This window comes from Aedes albopictus, chromosome 1 (assembly GCF_035046485.1).
Source record: "Aedes albopictus strain Foshan chromosome 1, AalbF5, whole genome shotgun sequence".
In the NCBI taxonomy this organism is placed as follows: Eukaryota; Metazoa; Arthropoda; class Insecta; order Diptera; family Culicidae; genus Aedes; species Aedes albopictus.
Genome location: NC_085136.1, coordinates 22,817,270 through 22,834,954, shown reverse-complemented (window position 1 = coordinate 22,834,954; position 17,685 = coordinate 22,817,270). Strand labels below are relative to the sequence as shown.

Sequence of the window (17,685 nt, the reverse complement as noted above, 5' to 3'; positions counted from 1 at the left end):
TCAAAGTTGGCTATCGGATAATTTTACCTTTTTTTACAATCTTACAATCTTACAATCGTGCAGAATCGTTCGACCTTTTCCGAATTTTGTTCACTGATACACAAATAGTTGATCAACTTACAGTGAAAATTTGAGAATATTTGATGCACTTATCGAAAGATTACAGCTATTTGAAAATTTTTTGAGAAGGGAAAATTTTGCCTGTCCCGATCATTTTGTCTATCCCCTGTAGGTAGTCCTTGATTGATCAATTTCAGCCCGCTGATCAATTTGACCCCGGTTTACGGTATGTTGCAGACATTCAAATGTATATATTCAGCAATATATGATTCTATTTGTACAATGTTGCCATCTAACCACAGAAATAATAATATTAAGAGGTATCACTGGTTGGTCTTTGTTGTTCTTTCGAACTTTACTGCACATCATATGTGCATTTTTAGAATACTGTTCAAGATTTGGAGAACTGATTGAAATGGACGTGAATCTAAATTTTGGACGTAAAACATCGAACGTCAACCGATGCCGCGTTAAAGCAACTGACGTGAAATAAGATCGAAGTGTTCAATGATTCCGTTCATTTAGGGATCAATTATGGTGCCGGCCACGTCCCTGCAGTTAGTTGCGAAATGGGAAGGAAGTTTATTAGGCAAATTTTGCCGTTTGGATGTCGTGTGATTCATCACAACAGCACATAGCACCTTATCTTAACTATTGTTTCCGCTAAGCTAAAATAAACAAATCCTCTATGACTCATTGCATCATTTGTTGGAATTTCAATTTGAAAATTTGTGGGTGAAGTTTACATTGGATTCTAATTTATTTTGCCTATGATGAACTATGATGAACCTTCTAGAAAATCGTAACCAGCCCTGCAGTGACCGAATTGTGAATGATTTATTTCACACTATATGTGGTGCATATGTGTTGAGTTGATTTAGGCGGAGTGAGGGATTCGTGGAGGAGAACAAGGTTGCCCTTTCCCGGCCTCTGCAAATGCTATTGTTGTGTTTTGATGTTCTGCGATATGGATATGGCAATGGAAGTGATGATATGATTTCTGTTTTGAGCTAACTCCATAGTATGATGATAAATAGGTCGTATGTAGATGGAAAAGGGCAAGCATGGGGTGGTTGGATTGGGTGATTATATCTAGATGGCGACATTGTTAGCAGAAACGGTGTAAGCTATACAGTCGTTGTTCGCGGTGGATTTGTTTGATAAGAAGCTTACTGTGGCGACCTTTTGGTGGGGGGTGCTGTTGAATTGTACCTATTGTGGATAGAGAATGCTTGCTAGAGTTCAGGGGGGCAAAACGACATGGTGTATGGGTGGTACAATTGCGCAGTTGCCGTGCGCGGCCTACAGTTTGGTCGGTCGGTGGTTGTTTAGTGTAGTGACGATAATGAGCTAATCAAACAATGATGAAAGCCCAGATGGTAGGAGAATGCGATTTATGTGGTATTTGGATTCCATATGTAGTAAATCGTGCATTTTATCGAATGTATGCTGTATATGAATAAATTCTTCAATGCATTTACAAATCAAGACCAACAATTGAAAAGGCCGCAACAACATTTTGTAAACAAACATGTTTCTATCGGCTTGAGGCCTTTTGAACTCCACCCACACACCTCACCACTAACACTAACAGAAAGCGCAAACAACAAGCTTTCTGAAAGTGATGAGATGCTGGGGGTGGATCTCAGAAGGCCTCAAGTCGACAGAAACGTGTTTGTTTACGCAATGTTGATGTGGCCTTTTCAATTGTTGGTCTGGAAATCTATCTAGCATTACATTCCAATTGGATCAAATTAGCTTATTGGTCTACTTTCACGGTTCATCCTTAACCAGAGAAGAGAATTGTCGACTAAAGAGGCACAAAACAAGCACCAAATCAAAGAAATTGGTAATTTTAGTAGGGCCTTAAAAAAACACATCAAAACCCAGAAATTATTCACAGAAAAAAATCTTTAAAATACCAGATTGTTTTTATACACTCCGACCTCATTTTACGCCAATTTGTTTGAGCCAATTAGTAATTGTTCAAGATTTGCTGAGGAAGTTCCCAATAGGATGTTCGGATGGTAGTGTTGGAGAAGATCCCGAAAAAAATAAACTGCAAGAGGCTTCAACTTCTCATTATGGTTACTCCTTCGGGAACGCTAGGAGTTACATATTGGGATGCCTATACATACTGAATTGTTGAGAGATTTCTAGGTTCACGGGTAGTGGGGAAAATTTCCAGATGATTCTCGGAAGGACCTACTTAGTAATTCCCCGAGGGAAACTGCTGGACGCTTCTAGGTAGGAAATGGTAAACTTGTACAGTAAGGTTTTAAGATTCCTTCGGTTTTCCCTTTGAGGATTCTATCAGGGATTCCCATCGGGAATCCATCAGGAATTGCCACCGGGGATTTCTCCTGGAATTTGCTCCGAGGATACATTCAGAAATTTCCACCTGCGATTCCTCCAGGAATTGGTACCGGAGATTTCTCTAGTAATTTCCTCCGGGAACTGCTCACGGAGTTCCCGATGGAAATTGCTTTTACAATTCTTACCATGGGTTGCTCCAGGAATTCCCACCGATTAGGAAGGAAGTCTAACAGGGGATTGCTGCATGAACTCCCCTAGTGGGACTTCCTAGTGCTATCATCGGTAGGAATTCCTGAAGTAATCCTATACGGACACCAACACGACCCACAACCCGGTGACGAAGAGTAGTGTATTTGTAGCTTCAGACAGAAACTGAAAGAAAGTCAGATGTTGTGAAGTGAACATGGTTACATGGGAATCGAAGGTGTTCTGGATTCGTTGGGTGATTCCGGCGGACATATCGTATCAGACAGAATAGCAGAGAACCTCGCGTGTAACCTCTACCAGTGAAGCAAAGCTACACCAAGACCACGAGGACTAAGTGAAGGTATTCCGGGTCCGTATAGTGCAACTCGTGCAACTTCGACAGATAATGTAACTACACGTGGGCCAATTGAAGGTTGAGACGATCGGACGGCAGCACGGCACCAGAGTAGCATAATCAGGGCTCACACTGATACCATACTGGAATTACCCACAAGTACTGTAACAGTTGTAGTAGGACATAGTTGGGGTCGTAGGGACGATAGGAATCTCCTAATAAAAACCGTCAATCGCAATTCATTATTTTTCCTTTTCTTGTTAAGCCTCGGTGGAAAAAGCCGATCCGGAATGGGCTGGAGTGGTTAGTTATAGTTCCTCGGTGGTTACTGTTAAAGGTGGCGGGCAACGATCACAAATCTAAAAAGATATAAATTTTTATTCATAATCAATGTTATGGGTAGTATGCAAATCGCAAGAAATTTCTTGGCCTATCTCGATGCGTGGGAAATTCAGGCCAAGAATCGCTCAACAAATAAGAAGGTTGATGATGAAAATTGGCGAAAAATTTCATGGTGAAAATTTTCGACAATTCGGAAGCAATGAACTGAAATTTTCGGCTACTATGTTGCTTGCTATGTTGCTGCATGGGCTGTCGGCAAGATCTGTCAAAAAAGAATCACCCCTCATCAAGCGTAAAAAGCTAGGAATATATTGAAAATGTGCATAAATTAAATATGTTTATACTCGTATTGTTTTTTAATTTTTAAGTTAGGGTTTTAATGAGGGAATCTAGTTCGTGAAAACAGGTCTTGTTCCTGAGCATTTTAGACGGGACCAAGCCAAGGGGTTTCCAGGAAGTTCTCAGCGAGCCCATAAAAAGAAGGTTCAAAGGGGCTTCATGGGCGTTTCAGAAGATTTCAGGAGCATTTTAAGGACGTTCACTCTGGTTTCATTGGCGTTTTAATGGGATTACAGGAATTTCAAGTGTGTTTTAATATTACCTTAATTTCTGAGACGTTTTAAGGGTCTTCAAAGGCGATTCAAGGAAAGTTCGTAGGAGCCTTTAAGAAGTGTTACAAGGGATTTCAGGGGCATTTTTATGTCATTTGTGAGAGTTTCAGGAAGTTTCAGAAACGTAAGGGCGTTCCAAGAGATTCTAGGAACGTTTTATAGCATTCCAAAGGGATTTCAGGCGCGTTTAGACAGTTTCTGGAGCCTTTTAAGGCGTTCCGAGGGGTTTCAGGGTTGATCATGAATTTATGATGATTTCAAGGGCGTTTCAATATGACTACGGAGGGGTCCACGCTATGTCCAAAGGGAAATATTGTGAAAAGTGAATGTATCTCAAAGTTTTTTAGCTAGAACCTAATTTTTGGACCTCTAGATTCAGAATATTTGAGTTTTAAAACAATCTATCTTGGGTTTTTCCCATACATTTTTATATGGGATTGAAATTCACCTTAAAATGACCTTATTCGACATTTGTATGGGAAAATAGAAAAAAAATCAAAAATATTAAAAAAAAAAACAAGATGAAATATTTTAAACCGCACATATTCTGAAACTAGAGGTCCAAACCTACAATCGTAGGGAATAACATTTGAGGCACATTCGATTTTCATAATACTTCCCTTGGGCATGACCGGTCAAGGCGTTTCGAGCCATTTCTGGTCAGGGTCGTATTAGAATAACTAGCTACAGAAGTTCAATGTCGCGACTGTTCGTGTGACTAGCATCTAGTTTGCCATGCTCTTATTGCGTCAGAAGCGGTACTAGAAGTGTCAAATAAATTTTGTTTACCAAAACAAAAAATCCTTTATCAGATGGACACTTACATAAAAAAATTGTTACCATTGACGTTATTAAAATAATTAAATAGCGCCATTGGAGTTCTAGTGTATTTCTATAGGGTCGTATCAGGGGGTTTCATAAGATGTAAATTACGGAAAACATAGGTACACTATCCACAGTGTACCGCCACCCAGTTCATGGTTGGCCAAACTCAATATTTTTGGCATTGGACGAGTATATTTTAATTTTTGTAACTTTGTTTTGAATTGAGAATGTTCGAAGGTTTACTTCTTTCTGTCTGTGCTTAAGGACATACTTGTTAGAATCCCAAAATGGCCGCCACAGTGGCCGACTTTGGCACCTACTCACGATTTCGAGTGCACAAATCTCTTCGTAAACAAAACCAGTGCCCCTGAGCTTTTAATTTCATGCTAATTACAAGTGAACAAGAACAGAATAATAAAATACACTGTTGTTTGAAGCTTGCTTCTTGAGATTTGTGCGTCTGAAGTTTCGATACAATGTTTAAGCGGGATTTCATGACGTTTGTTTTTAAATTCAAGGGGTTTCAGGAGCATTTCAAATGGACTACTGTTGATGTTTCAGGGCGTTTCAAGGCGTTCCGGGGGCGTTTCAAGCGGTTTCAAGAGTTTTTGTGAAGAGGTCTCTGAAAACGCTCTGGAGCGAGTAATGGCGCTTAAGCCTTGGCATAAGGGCCAGGACATGGGGGTAAATACCTGTGTCCCATCCCCGGAAACTATGGATCCAGGAGTGACATTGACCTTCTTAGCAATGTTCATGATAACGATCGCATCGCGGCCGCACATGCCGAGCGATTCATTATTTGCGGGGCATGAGTTGTTATGAATGCTTGACGACAAAATTCTATCGTTGTTGCTATGATCGCGCGATGCCTTCCAACCGCGACACATTTGGGATCCTATCATGATCACTAGATTTCCATCCTTGCTTGTAATACCTCTACGATGTACTGCAAGCATTAATAATGACAAGTAAAATGATGGATGGAAGTAGTCGATTCTATCATTTTCCAGGATTCTTCCAATGAATGGCTGTGTATGTGTAGAATAGACTAGACTAGACTAGAGATCTCTAAAAATGCTCTGACACTTCCTGAACGCATCTGAGACCCTCCATAACCACCGAAAACGCCTGCATAATGCTTCTGACATCCATCTAAATCGTCTGAAGATTCCTGAAACACCTCCGGAATCCCCCTAAAACCCCCTCGGACCCCATGAAACGCACCTGAGACAACATTCATGCATCGAATGTAGTGTATGACAGTAGTGTACAACATTAGCCATAGCGGTAAAATTCTTACGACGATAGTGGTAAAAGAGTGCGGTACAGCTCACTGCCTGCTACCCCGTGGAAGTCCTTCAAATGCCTCTGAGACTCGTGAAGCGCCCCTGAAACTCCCTAAGTTCTCCAGGTACTCCCTAAACTGCTTTTGGATCTGCTGAAACGTCCCAAGACCCCCTGAAACGCTCCAGCATCAACACCTTCCACCCCCCGCATGCTCCGGAGACCTCCAGGTACTCCCTGAAATCCCCTTGGATCCTCTAAGACAGTGGTGCTCAGGCTGGAGGTTACCGCGGTCCAAATTTGCAATTCGGGAGCGACCTGCGGGCCGCATAAAACATCGATACACAAAAACAACAAAAAGAACAATTCTAAAGCATATTTATTAAAAATCTGAACTGTTCAGAACTTGTGTAAGCAAGGGTCAAACTTTATAATCTATTGCCCTTTGTGGAGTTCAACTAAGATTCCTAGTTTGGCTGAGAAAAACGTTTGAGCTTCAAATTGAAATTCAAACAAACAATTTAGAAGTTGCCCCTAGAATTGCCTTGAAGTCACTTCAAGAACTTGTCAAGCTGCTTTTATAAGAATTTCTGTTGAATCGCTCCAAAAAGGTTTGCTGGATTTTCTCCTGAAATTTCTTGTAGAGTTGCTCCAGAAGGTTTTCGAAAAATTTCTTGAAGTTTCTTTTAGTTTTTCTAGAATTCTCTTGGAACACCTCCAAGAACACCTCTTAGATTTGCCTTTGGAACTGCCCTGAAGTTACTTCAGGAATTCCTCATTAATCGTTTACAAGAATTTCTCCTAGAATTTCTCCGAAAATTTTCCAGGAGTTTCTTGAAGATTTTAGTAAATTCTTTCCATAGGCCTCTAAAGTTGATGAAATACTTCATCATTTCTTCAAAAATTAGATTTTTAACAATTGTTCCCGAAAGTTTCTTCAACATAATCTTCTAAATTTACTGCATAAGTTGCTTCAAATTTATTGTTCAAATTTTTCTCACGCGTTCTAGGCATCTTCTGTGTCTTGATGCAGTTGATCCTGGAATCTTGTTTGAAGTTACTCTAGAAAATTCTGTTTTTGTTGTTCGAGGAATTTAATCTAAAGTTGTTTAAGAAATTCGTGTTAGAGTGGCACCAGAACATTTTTCTAAGAGATGCTCCTATAATTTCCATGCAGTATCGCCACAACTTTGTCATTGAGTTTCTTCAGGTTTATTTTCTCCAGGATGATTTGAGTTTCTCCATATATTTCGCTTAGAGTTGCTTAATTTTTTTCTCCAATAATGTTTCCTGGAGTTTCTCCAAAAATGTATCCAAAAGTTTCTCCAAAAGGGCACAGGAGACGCTTTATGAATTCGGAAGCAATGAACTGAAATTTTCGGCTACTATGTTGCTTGGTATGTTGCTGCATGGGCTGTCAGCAAGATCTGTCAAAAGAGAAACACCCCTCATCAAGCGTAAAAAGCTGGATGTATTGAAAATGTTTATACTCGTTTTGTTTTTTAACTTTTATGTTAGGGTTTTAATAGGATACTGCAAGATGACGTCACGAAGCCGTGCACTGACAATTTAGCGAGCTTGTTTACATGGACTTAGTCTCTGGCGGAGATCCGGCAAAGTTATTTTTTGATACAATTTCAGTAAAACGGTAATTAGGCGATAGGTTTTGTACTAGTAGAGTTGAATATAATCGATATTTCCGTATCATAATAGTTTTGGGACGGAAAACGTAAATTTAATTTTATAAAAAAGACACGAACAACGTCTTCAGCTTTGGGCTGTACAGACTGTTTAAACTTAACACTAGACAACGGACGAACGGAGCATGCACCAGTGGAAACGGGGAAGAAACTATTCTCACGAAAAGTTTCAACGCCCGGAGCGGGAATCGAACCCTCACCCCATAGCATGGTGCGATTATGAGCTTGGTAACCCTAACCGCACGGCTACGAAGCTCCACAAAAACGCGGCTCGTTAAAAATTCCAACACCTTGTAAACAAGCTCGCTGAACTGTCAGACAAAGTGAGGTTAGATCAGGTGCTTGCAGTACCCTATAGGCCTTGACGGCGTTGCAGTACTGCCGCCTGGCGGGAGTAGTATGGCAAACGTGAGAAAAAACGAGACAAAACACGTTTGTTTATACTTCTTGTCGCACACGGTGACAGATACAAATGGGATTTCCCATTGAAGTGAGTGCATTTTTGCTTCCGTCAAATCCAATGAGAGAATCTAGTTCGTGAAAACAGGTCTTGTTCCTAAGCATTTAAGATGGGACCAAGCCAAGGGGTTTCCAGGAAGTTCTCAGCGAGCCCATAAAAAGAAGGTTAAAAGGGGCTTCAGGGGGCGTTTCAAGGGATTATTTCAGGAGATTTCAGGAGCCTTTTAAGGACGTTCACTAAGGTATCATCGAAAATGTTCGAAGTTTTACTTCTTTTTGTCTGTGCTTAAATTCAAGGGGTTTCTGGAGCATTTAGAATGGACTACTGGATTTTGAGGGTATTTCAATAGGATTATGGATGTTTCAGGGCGTTTCAAGCGGTTTCAAGAGTTTTTGTGAAGAGGTCTCTGAAAATGCTCAGGAGCGAGTAATGGCGCTTAAGCCTAGGCATAAGGGCCAGGACATGGGGGTAAATACCGGTGTCCAGGGAATGAAATTATCGATCGCGATCATAGAAAAGTCGCTCACACGCATTATCGGCGGAAAAAGACGTGTGGTAAATTCAGACCCGGGTTTCTCCCGAGAATGTGCATTATTAATGACAAAAAAAGTGATGGAAGTAGTTGATTCTAGGGTAGAAGCTTCAGTTTTGGCCAGCCCGGAGTTTTGGCCATAGTGCGGTATTCAGCCTGTTACAATCTAAATCGGCATAAATTTATTTTTTACTAGGAGATTCTAATATAATATGATGATTACAGCTGTGAAAACCATACATTTTGACTAAAAACTGGAAGAAAAAAAAATTTCCTTAAAAAAATCAGCTCCCATATATCTATTTTGGCCAGGGTGCTTCTAATTTGGCCACTCCAATAAGAAATACACGTGATTGGCCAAAATAGAAACCAAAACTGAGAATATGGCCAGAACTGCGGCAATGCTTCTATTTTGGCCAGTGCCACTTTTAATACAAAAATCAAGTATTAGCTTGATTTCTGCATTTTTCTAATAAAGTATAGATTGAAACCTTTCATTTAACACATTGGTAGTTTTCATTGGATTATTGATTATTTTTATAAAAATGATTTCCCTTAGACTGGCCAAAACCGGTGCCCGCACCCTACCATTTTCCAGGATTCTTTCAATGAATGACTGTGTATGTGTAGACTAGACTAGACTAGACTAGACTAGACTAGACTAGAGGTCTCTGACACTTCCTGAACGCATCTGAGACTCTCCAAAAACACTGAAAACGCCTGCATAATGCTTGACACCAATCTAAATCGTCTGAAAATTCCTGAAATGCCTACGGAATCCCCCTAAAAACTCCTCGGACCCCATGTAACGCACCTGAGACTCTTGAAAACCACCGAAAACGCCTCTGAAACCAACAGAAAATGCTCTGATACTCCCTGAAATGCCTCTGAAATCCTCCTAAGACCCTCTCGGACCCCATGAAACGCACCTGAGACACCATTCATGCATCGAATGTAACATGAATGTAGTGTATGACAGTAGTGTAGGTACAACATTAGCCATGACGGTAGAAGCATTACGTGCTCACTGCCTGCTACCCTCTGGTAGTTCTTCAAATGCCCCTGAGACTCGTGAAGCGCCCCTGAAACTCCCTAAGATCTCCAGATACTCCCTAAAATACTTTTGGATCTCCTGAAACGTCCCAAGACCCCCTGAAACGCTCCAGCATCAACACCTCCCAGCCCCCGCATGCTCCGGAGACCTCCAGGTACTCCCTGAAATCCCCTTGGATCCTCTAAGACCTCCTAACACGCCACTGTGACCCCCTGGAGCCCCATAGAACTCCTTGGTATCAGGTTTTTTTTTTTTGAGTTTCAAGCCGCCTTAGATCGGATTAAACGCCCCAAAGAATCTCTGGAGCCCTCTGATATTCCCTGAAATGCTCCTGAGTCCCGCTGACACTGCCCTGGAACCCCATAAGACCCCTTGAAGCGATATTGAGGTCATAACCACAATATTGGCTCTGAATAGCTTTCCCTATTTTTTTGCAGGGCACAAAAAACATGCTTAAATTAAAAGTATATAAAAATAACATAAAATCTGGTTTTAGTGTAGTTATTTGTGCAGTTCTGTTGATAAAAATCGTTATTAATTTCAATGAAAATTCATCTCAATGTTCACTGGGAGTAAACAAGCTACGAGTTACCCTTCCATTGGTTTCCTTTGGATGGATCCCCGGATTTGTGCTCGAGAAGAATCGAACGGAATGAAAGGCGGCCATCTTTGTACTCCAGTAACCGTGTCCTAAAGAGTTAAGAATTTTCGCATATAAAATTGTTATCCGTTCAATGAATGTATAATCAATATTTTTGATCCAAATGGATATATATTATTCTGAATGTGATTTATATATGTATAACCATATCTTACGATTCCCACTTTCTCCTCCTTTCCAGACTACGAGTCGCAGATCATCGGCCAGAAGGAAAAGTCCCAGTCCACGTGTCTTCCGTTGAGCTATGTGTTGCGGTTCATCACGGACCCATCGCGGAGGGAGAACTCCAACCTGACCAATGGCGCCACCGGTGCCGGGTGTGGTGGTGTCCGGGGAAGCACCCTGAGCAGTAGTGGTGGACACAATGGCCCAAGCCTGACGGCTTCCGGCGCAGTCAACGGAGGGGGTGGTGGTGGTGCTGACTGTGCCGGGTATCAAAGTACACCGCCGGGAACGCCCGGAAGTACCACATCGTCGTCGTTGCTCGGTGGAAGCGGGGGCCTGGGAGGCGGAGGGGGACTTGGCAGTGGAACCACGGGGAGTGGCTCCGGTGGGGGAAGCGCCGGTGGCGGCGGCGGCGCCGGAAGTGGTGACGGTAAGAATGCGGCGGCAGCATCGGCTGGTACCGATATGAAGCGCAAGATGGCTATTAAACATCACAGCTACAGCATGTCATCCTCGAACCGAAGTACAACGCCCACGGGTAGCTTCCTTCGACGGATTGGCGGATTGAGCGGTTGCGTTTTAATGGGGATCTTTTTTTAACCGGTTGCAGGTAGCGAAATGGACGATGACGACATGATGGTGTCCGAGTCGGAGGACAGTAATGATTCCTGGACGACGGAGGAGTTCAGTTCGGAGTTCATCATGCGCTATGGAAGCAGGTTTGTGTGTTGATATGTTTGTTCTTCTGAAAGATTGTATTTTCGAAAATTATGTTGATCCGTTAAACATATACTAAAACATGAACATAACCATCATCTTACAGGCGCCACTCTTCATCCAGTGGAAACGGGCTGAACTCATCCAACGAGAAACCTTTTGCATGTCCTGTGCCCGGTTGTAAAAAGCGATACAAGAACGTGAACGGTATCAAGTACCATTCGAAGAACGGCCATAAAAAGGACGGAAAGTAAGTCTCACAGCCACGTGATCTTTCGAAACCCAATTTACTCATTCCCTCAATTTCAGTCGCGTCCGGAAAGGCTTCAAGTGTCACTGTGGCAAAAGCTACAAAACATCCCAGAGGCTAAAGAACCACCAGCTCAGTGCTCACCAGAACCCGGTGGTGGTGGACGCTGTCAGTCCGACGGCTGCTGTGGCCACTGCCAGCGTAACCGGGGCACTGCTATCACCCGTTTCCTCAACTTCCAACTGTTCGTCGTCGTCGTCGTCGTCATCTTCGTCGTCGTCCTGTTCAGCCGCCACGGTGTCGTCCATCGTTCAATCCCTATGTTCCTCGACCGGCGCCAACGGAAGCAGTAACAGCAACAATCAGCAACATCAACAAACCGGTGGTGGCAATGCGACGCTCAGCGTGCCGAGTGCCGTCGCCATTGCCACCGCAGCAGTATCTAGTCAAATTGGTGAGTAGCTTTGAACGCTCAGGTAGCGTCGAACCTTCTGGTATGAACATTGGTAGCAGTTTTGGGTGGTAGAATTGTTGGAGAAGATTATTGAAAATTGTAGGGCCACCGTGTCCTTACTAATCTTATGCTCTCATATTCATCCCATTCGAAAACAAAACGATTGATTTCGTTCCTTTTGTTATCATTCGTGCTCACTTCTAACAAAAATTACAAAAATCAAAAACAAAACAAGCAGTGCTTCCTTCGTTTGTTTTAAATAGGTGAGGCCGGCAGCCGTCTAGTTAGATGGAAGGTGACTACTACGTTGTTTTTCTTCATGATTTATAAACGACCATCGCTTTGGCCGCCTGCGTGGACCATATTGAACTTGTTTCAACAGGTTATGGGCCCAGGAGCGTGTTCCACAGCACGTATCGACCTGTTGAAAGATTGGCCGCATAAGCTGCGGAGTCGCAGTACGGGATCCTTGGGCGAATGGATTACCCGGGTCAACTGGATGACTGCTGGCTGGTCATCGGAAGGAGCTCGATGAAAGTATTGTAGAGTTGGCTAACCGGATGAAGCTCGACGAGCTTGTGCAAGCGGCGGAGTTAGGCCTTGCGGAGTTAGAGCTTGCAGTGAGGAGGAGCTTCAAGGCAGGAGATGATCGTTGGTTCGAAGGTTGCGACAATAAGAAGGAGTGTTGGAAACTAGGTAGCGTTGATCACTCAGGTAGCGTCAATCCTTAGGAAGTTGTCGTCCGGTCCTCGATGAATCCAACTTGATAACTGTTTGATCGACCCACCTAGTTCGCTGCCCACCACGTCTTCTTTTACCGGTTGAATGACTTTCGAGAACACTTTTAGTCGGTTACCCGTATCCGACATCCTGATGAGGTGACCCGCCCACCAGATCCTTCCGATTTTCGCTGTTGCGACGATGGTTGGTTCTCTCAGCAGCTAATGCAGTTCGTGGTTCATTCGCCTTCTCCAAGTCCCGTCTTCCATCTGCACTCCGCCGTAGATGATACGCAGCACCTTCCGTTTGAAAACTCCAAGGTTGCGTTGGTTCTCTGCACGTAGAGTCCATGCTTCGTACCCATAGAGAACTACCGATCTAATCAGCGTTTTGTACATAGTTAACTTCGTGTGATGGCGAACTTTGTTCGATTGTAGGGCTCTGCGGAGTCCAAAGTAAGCTCGATTTCCTGCCACAATGCGTCTCTGAATTTCTCTGCTGGTATCGTTGTCGGCGGTCACCAGTGAGCCCAAGTACACGAATTCTTCAACCACCTCGATTTCATCACCGTCGTTATAAATTCTGGTGGCGGGCGCGGTGATTCCTCCCTGGAGTCCTTTGCCATCATGTACTTTGTCTTCGACACATTAATGACTAATCCGATTCGCCTGGCTTCACTCTTTAGTCGGATGTACGTTTCCGCCATAGTCTCAAATTTACGAGCAATAATATCAATATCATCAGCAAAACCAAGCAGCTGAACGGACTTCGTGAAAATCGTTCCACTCGTGTTTATTCCCGCTCTCCTAATTACACCCTCTAAAGCAATGTTGAACAGCAAGCACGAAAGACCATCACCTTGCCGTAACCCTCTGCGAGATTCGAAGGGACTCGAGAGCGTCCCTGATACTTGAACAACGCACATCACTCGATCCATCGTCGCCTTGATCAACCGTATCGTATGTTGAAGATGTTCTATTCAAAACGCTCTGACTAATTTATTAGGTTATCGGCCCAGAGTGAATTCAAAACTATCGATGTTCAAGATGAGTGACGAACAATTTTGGCTGTTCAACGGAGAGAACTTTGGGAACTGGAAGTTCAGAATCGAAGTGCTGATTAAGGTCTGCTGGTTTGTCTGGAGACGGCTGTCGCTGATGAAGACTACGCAAGGGATCTTCCGGATGACACTGCTGAGGAGAAGCAGCGGAAGAAGAAACTACTGGACGAGCGGATGGTAAAAGACCGAAGATGCAAAAACCTGTTAATCCACCGTATAGCGGAAGATCATCTTGACATCTATGGTCATGCCTATAGCGGAAGATCATCTCGAGTATGTGAAGGATGTACTCAGGAATGCGTTGGAAAGGTTCGAAATCGCTGGCAAGCTGTTTCTTCGAAAGCAATTTCAAGAACTGTGACTCAAGGAAGGAGACAATGTGGAAGTCTTTTCTGCGCTTCAGTTTGAGAATTTACTCCGCGAGATGAAGGCTGCGGTTGTGAAGACTGGAGAAGAAGACGTCGTGTGCTAACTGCTGTTAACCTTACCGAAATCCTACGAAGCTCTGATAACTGTCTTGGAAACCATTCAACCCGATCAACTAACCCTCGAATACGTGAAGAAACGACCATTGGATGGATAGGTGAAGCGGTCCGGAAAGTGTTCGACAAACTCGGAATGCGAAGTTTGTTTGGCCGGAAAGCAGACTAGACAAGTTTTCGAAGCGTCAACGAGTCCACGTTCAAGCAAATTGCTGGAAACGGTCCATTCGGATGTGTTCGGACCGTTCACCCCGGCTACTTGAAGTGGAAAGCGGTTCGTACTACGTGACATTTATTGATGATTATAGTCACTTCACCGCAGTCTACTTGCTGGAGTCCAAAGATGAAGTTCAGGAGGTGTTTGAGCGTTACCATGCCCAGGTGACAGCATTTTTCGGTGTGAGAATTTCGAAGCTCAGATGCGACAACGGCGGAGAATACACGAGTAAATCGTTCCGTGATTTTTGTCGGGCCGAAGGAGTTCAATTGGAGTTTACCGTACCTTACAGTCCTCAACAGAATACAGTAGCCGAAAGGATGAATCGAACGCTGTCGGAGAAGGCGAGGTCGATGCCTCAAGATGCTATATTATCAATGTGAGGTGAAGCTGTACAGACTGCTGCATACAAATTAATCCGAAGCCCGACATCGTCGTTACAAGAAAAGAAAACTCCGTATGAAATCTGGTACGGCCGAAAACCAAACATGGACAAGATGCGAGTTTTTGGATCAATAGCGTATACGTAGGTACCTAAACAAAAGCGAGACAAGTTAGATTCGGAGACTTCGAAGAATTTGATGGTTGGATACACAACGAATCCTCGTTAAGTTCCTAGATTCCAATATTAGTTTTGGAACAAACTCTGGCGATCAAAGTTTGGCAGGCACCACCGAGATGATCGATGATTCCGTGATGGCGTATGCACTAAATGCTGAAGCGGATGTGGGTGGGCAGCCTACCATCAACCATAGCTGAACTGTGAGAATGTAGTGACTTGATGTACTGCCTGGAAGGAACATTATCGGTAACAAGTGGGTGTTCAATATCAAGCACGATGAATACAGAAATGTGTGTCGTTACAAGGCACGTCTCGTAGCAAAAGGGTATTCCCAGAGGTTAATATTCAACTTTGACAAAACATATGCACCTGTGGCGAAGTTTACGACGGTTCGAGTATTGCTAGCAGTAACGAATCAAGAGCAGTACCATGTCCATAAGATGGATTTAACAGCTGCATTCCTCAACGGCCTTCTGAAAGTAGATATCTACATGCGTCAACCTGAGGGACTACCGAGCACGAATACGGAGCTGGTCTGCCGATTGAAGAAACCCTTGTAAAGGTTGAAGCAGGCGCCAAGAACGTGGAATGAGCAGTGCAACTCATACGTGCTGAATCATGGATTTCGACGATCAAACCTGTTTTACTCTACGTTGTCGATATCATTGTTGTTTCAAACTCACTGTATTATGTAGCGAAGATCAAAAGGATGTTACCCATTCGTTTTGAGATGGTATCAGGTATCAGAAGGCCGGCTCCAGAGGCACGTTATCCTCCATTTGGGACATTTGTGCCATCGCCAAAATAATAGCCTATTTCATTATCTACCTGAGGGAAAACGAAGGAAATAAGGATAGGGATGGAGATAATGACAGGTAGGGAAATAGGAAAAGTACCCTGGAAGAGGATACTAACGCATAAGCGTATCACAATGGGTTCAAACAGCGCCCTGAAAAGGGCACTGTAATAACGCATAAAGCGAAAGAGAGCCCAAAGCTCGTTACCACAGCGGGTTAAGAACAACAGAATATCCTGAATATTCAGGTCTCTGAAGTCAGTTTCACTTAATAAGTGTTTACCGAATACTCGGTAACGCAGTTGCGCAAAAGCTGGACAGTTACATATCAAATGATACGAACTTCCGTAATTGGATTCACAGCTATCACATGTAAATGAAGCAGTTTGCTGAATATTCGCCATGTGATAGCTGAGCGGCAATGGTCAGTCAATGCTTTGACCAGAATGCTGCAATTCTTGTAAGATACTTCGCCACCCTTGGAGATGGCTCAGTACAATACAATTAGGTTTGACGGCATGACTCCAAGCTATTCCAGTATATTGTCTGTGTTGAATGGCAGCCCAGGTTTGAATCTGAAGCTTTACCTTACACTTCGATATAGGAATAGCTGGCTCAGGGCCAATGAAGTCATGTGATGCTCCAGTGCGAGCTAACTCATCAGCCAATTCATTTCCAGCGATGGAAGAATGACCAGGTACCCATACAAGGTGAACAGCGTTTGCTGAATTCAGCTTCTCGATTTGAGTTCGACAAGCGATAACTATCTTCGACCTAGAGTTGGCCGAAGCAAGTGCTTTAATAGCAGCCTGGCTATCTGATCAGAAGTATATTACTTTGTCCATTACGTGCTGCTGAAGTGTCGATTGCACTCCCCACATAAGAGCAAAAATTTCGGCCTGAAAAACAGTGCAGTGTCTACCAAGTGAGTAAGGCTGATACAGCCTTAGCTCACGAGAATAAACACCAGCACCTGATTGATCTTCGAGAAGGGAGCCATCAGTGTAACATGCGCTGCCGTCTGATATACTTCTTTCCAGATATCCAGTTGTCCACTCTTTCCGGGTAGGGAATTACGTGGAAAATGTCCTATATGGGAAATTACAAGCAATTGTAAGATCACTTGGAGCAAGAACAATTTTGTCCCAATTCACCGAAAGTGGAAACCACGAGGTGTGTGTTGATGTGCGGTTCACAGGAGTTTCCTCCAGTAGACCGAGTACCTGTAGCAGGTAAGTGCAAGAAAGTGCTTCTTGTTTGAGATAGATGTGTAGTGGGGCAACGTCAAAGAAAAATTCGAGCGCTGCCGTGGGAGTTGAAGAGAAAGCTATCTTTTACCACCACACAAGACAACCATAGGCCAATAGTGACCGAACCACAGTTGTGTAAATCCATTTGATATACTTGGGTTTTAGACCCCAAGTTGTACCAAAGGTACGCTGGCATTGTCCGAAGGCCATACAAGTTTTCTTGATTTTGAACTCAGCATGGGGTGTCCAGGAAAGCTTGGAATCAAAAATGACTCCAACGTACTTTACCTGTTCAGCCACATCGATTTCAGAATCGAAGAGACGCAAAGGTCGAACGCCATTACGGTTTCGCTTTACCGTAAAAAGAACAATAGATATTTTACTCGGATCAACCGAAAGGCCATATTGGCGACACCAACCCTCAACTACCTGAAGGGAGCTTTGCATCAGGTCGAAAAGGGTGGTGATAGACATACCAACTAACAATGTAAGGTAGTCGTCGGTAAAACCATAAAAGTAGGAAAACCGCTATTATTGAGTTGCCTCAATAATGTATCTGCTACGAGATTCCACAAAAGCGGTGACAAGACTCCCCCTTAGGGGCACCCACAAACACTCAATTTCCT

At 43.4% G+C, this 17,685-nt stretch overlaps 1 protein-coding gene across 2 annotated transcripts in view; it reads left to right on the top strand.

Annotated features, from left to right (window-relative positions):
- The window catches only part of LOC109417230 (uncharacterized protein DDB_G0271670), a 69,227-nt gene that overhangs the window by 32,352 nt on the left and 19,190 nt on the right, over nt 1-17,685 (top strand). The window contains exons 2-5 of one of the 2 annotated variants that reach the window (XM_029854632.2): nt 10,568-10,981; nt 11,162-11,270; nt 11,375-11,518; nt 11,578-11,972. In XM_029854632.2, coding sequence (XP_029710492.1) covers nt 10,568-10,981; nt 11,162-11,270; nt 11,375-11,518; nt 11,578-11,972 — 1,062 coding nt within the window. Of the gene's footprint in view, nt 1-10,567; nt 11,090-11,161; nt 11,271-11,374; nt 11,519-11,577; nt 11,973-17,685 lie in introns of both variants that reach the window. The other variant, XM_029854631.2, reaches the window with a different exon arrangement.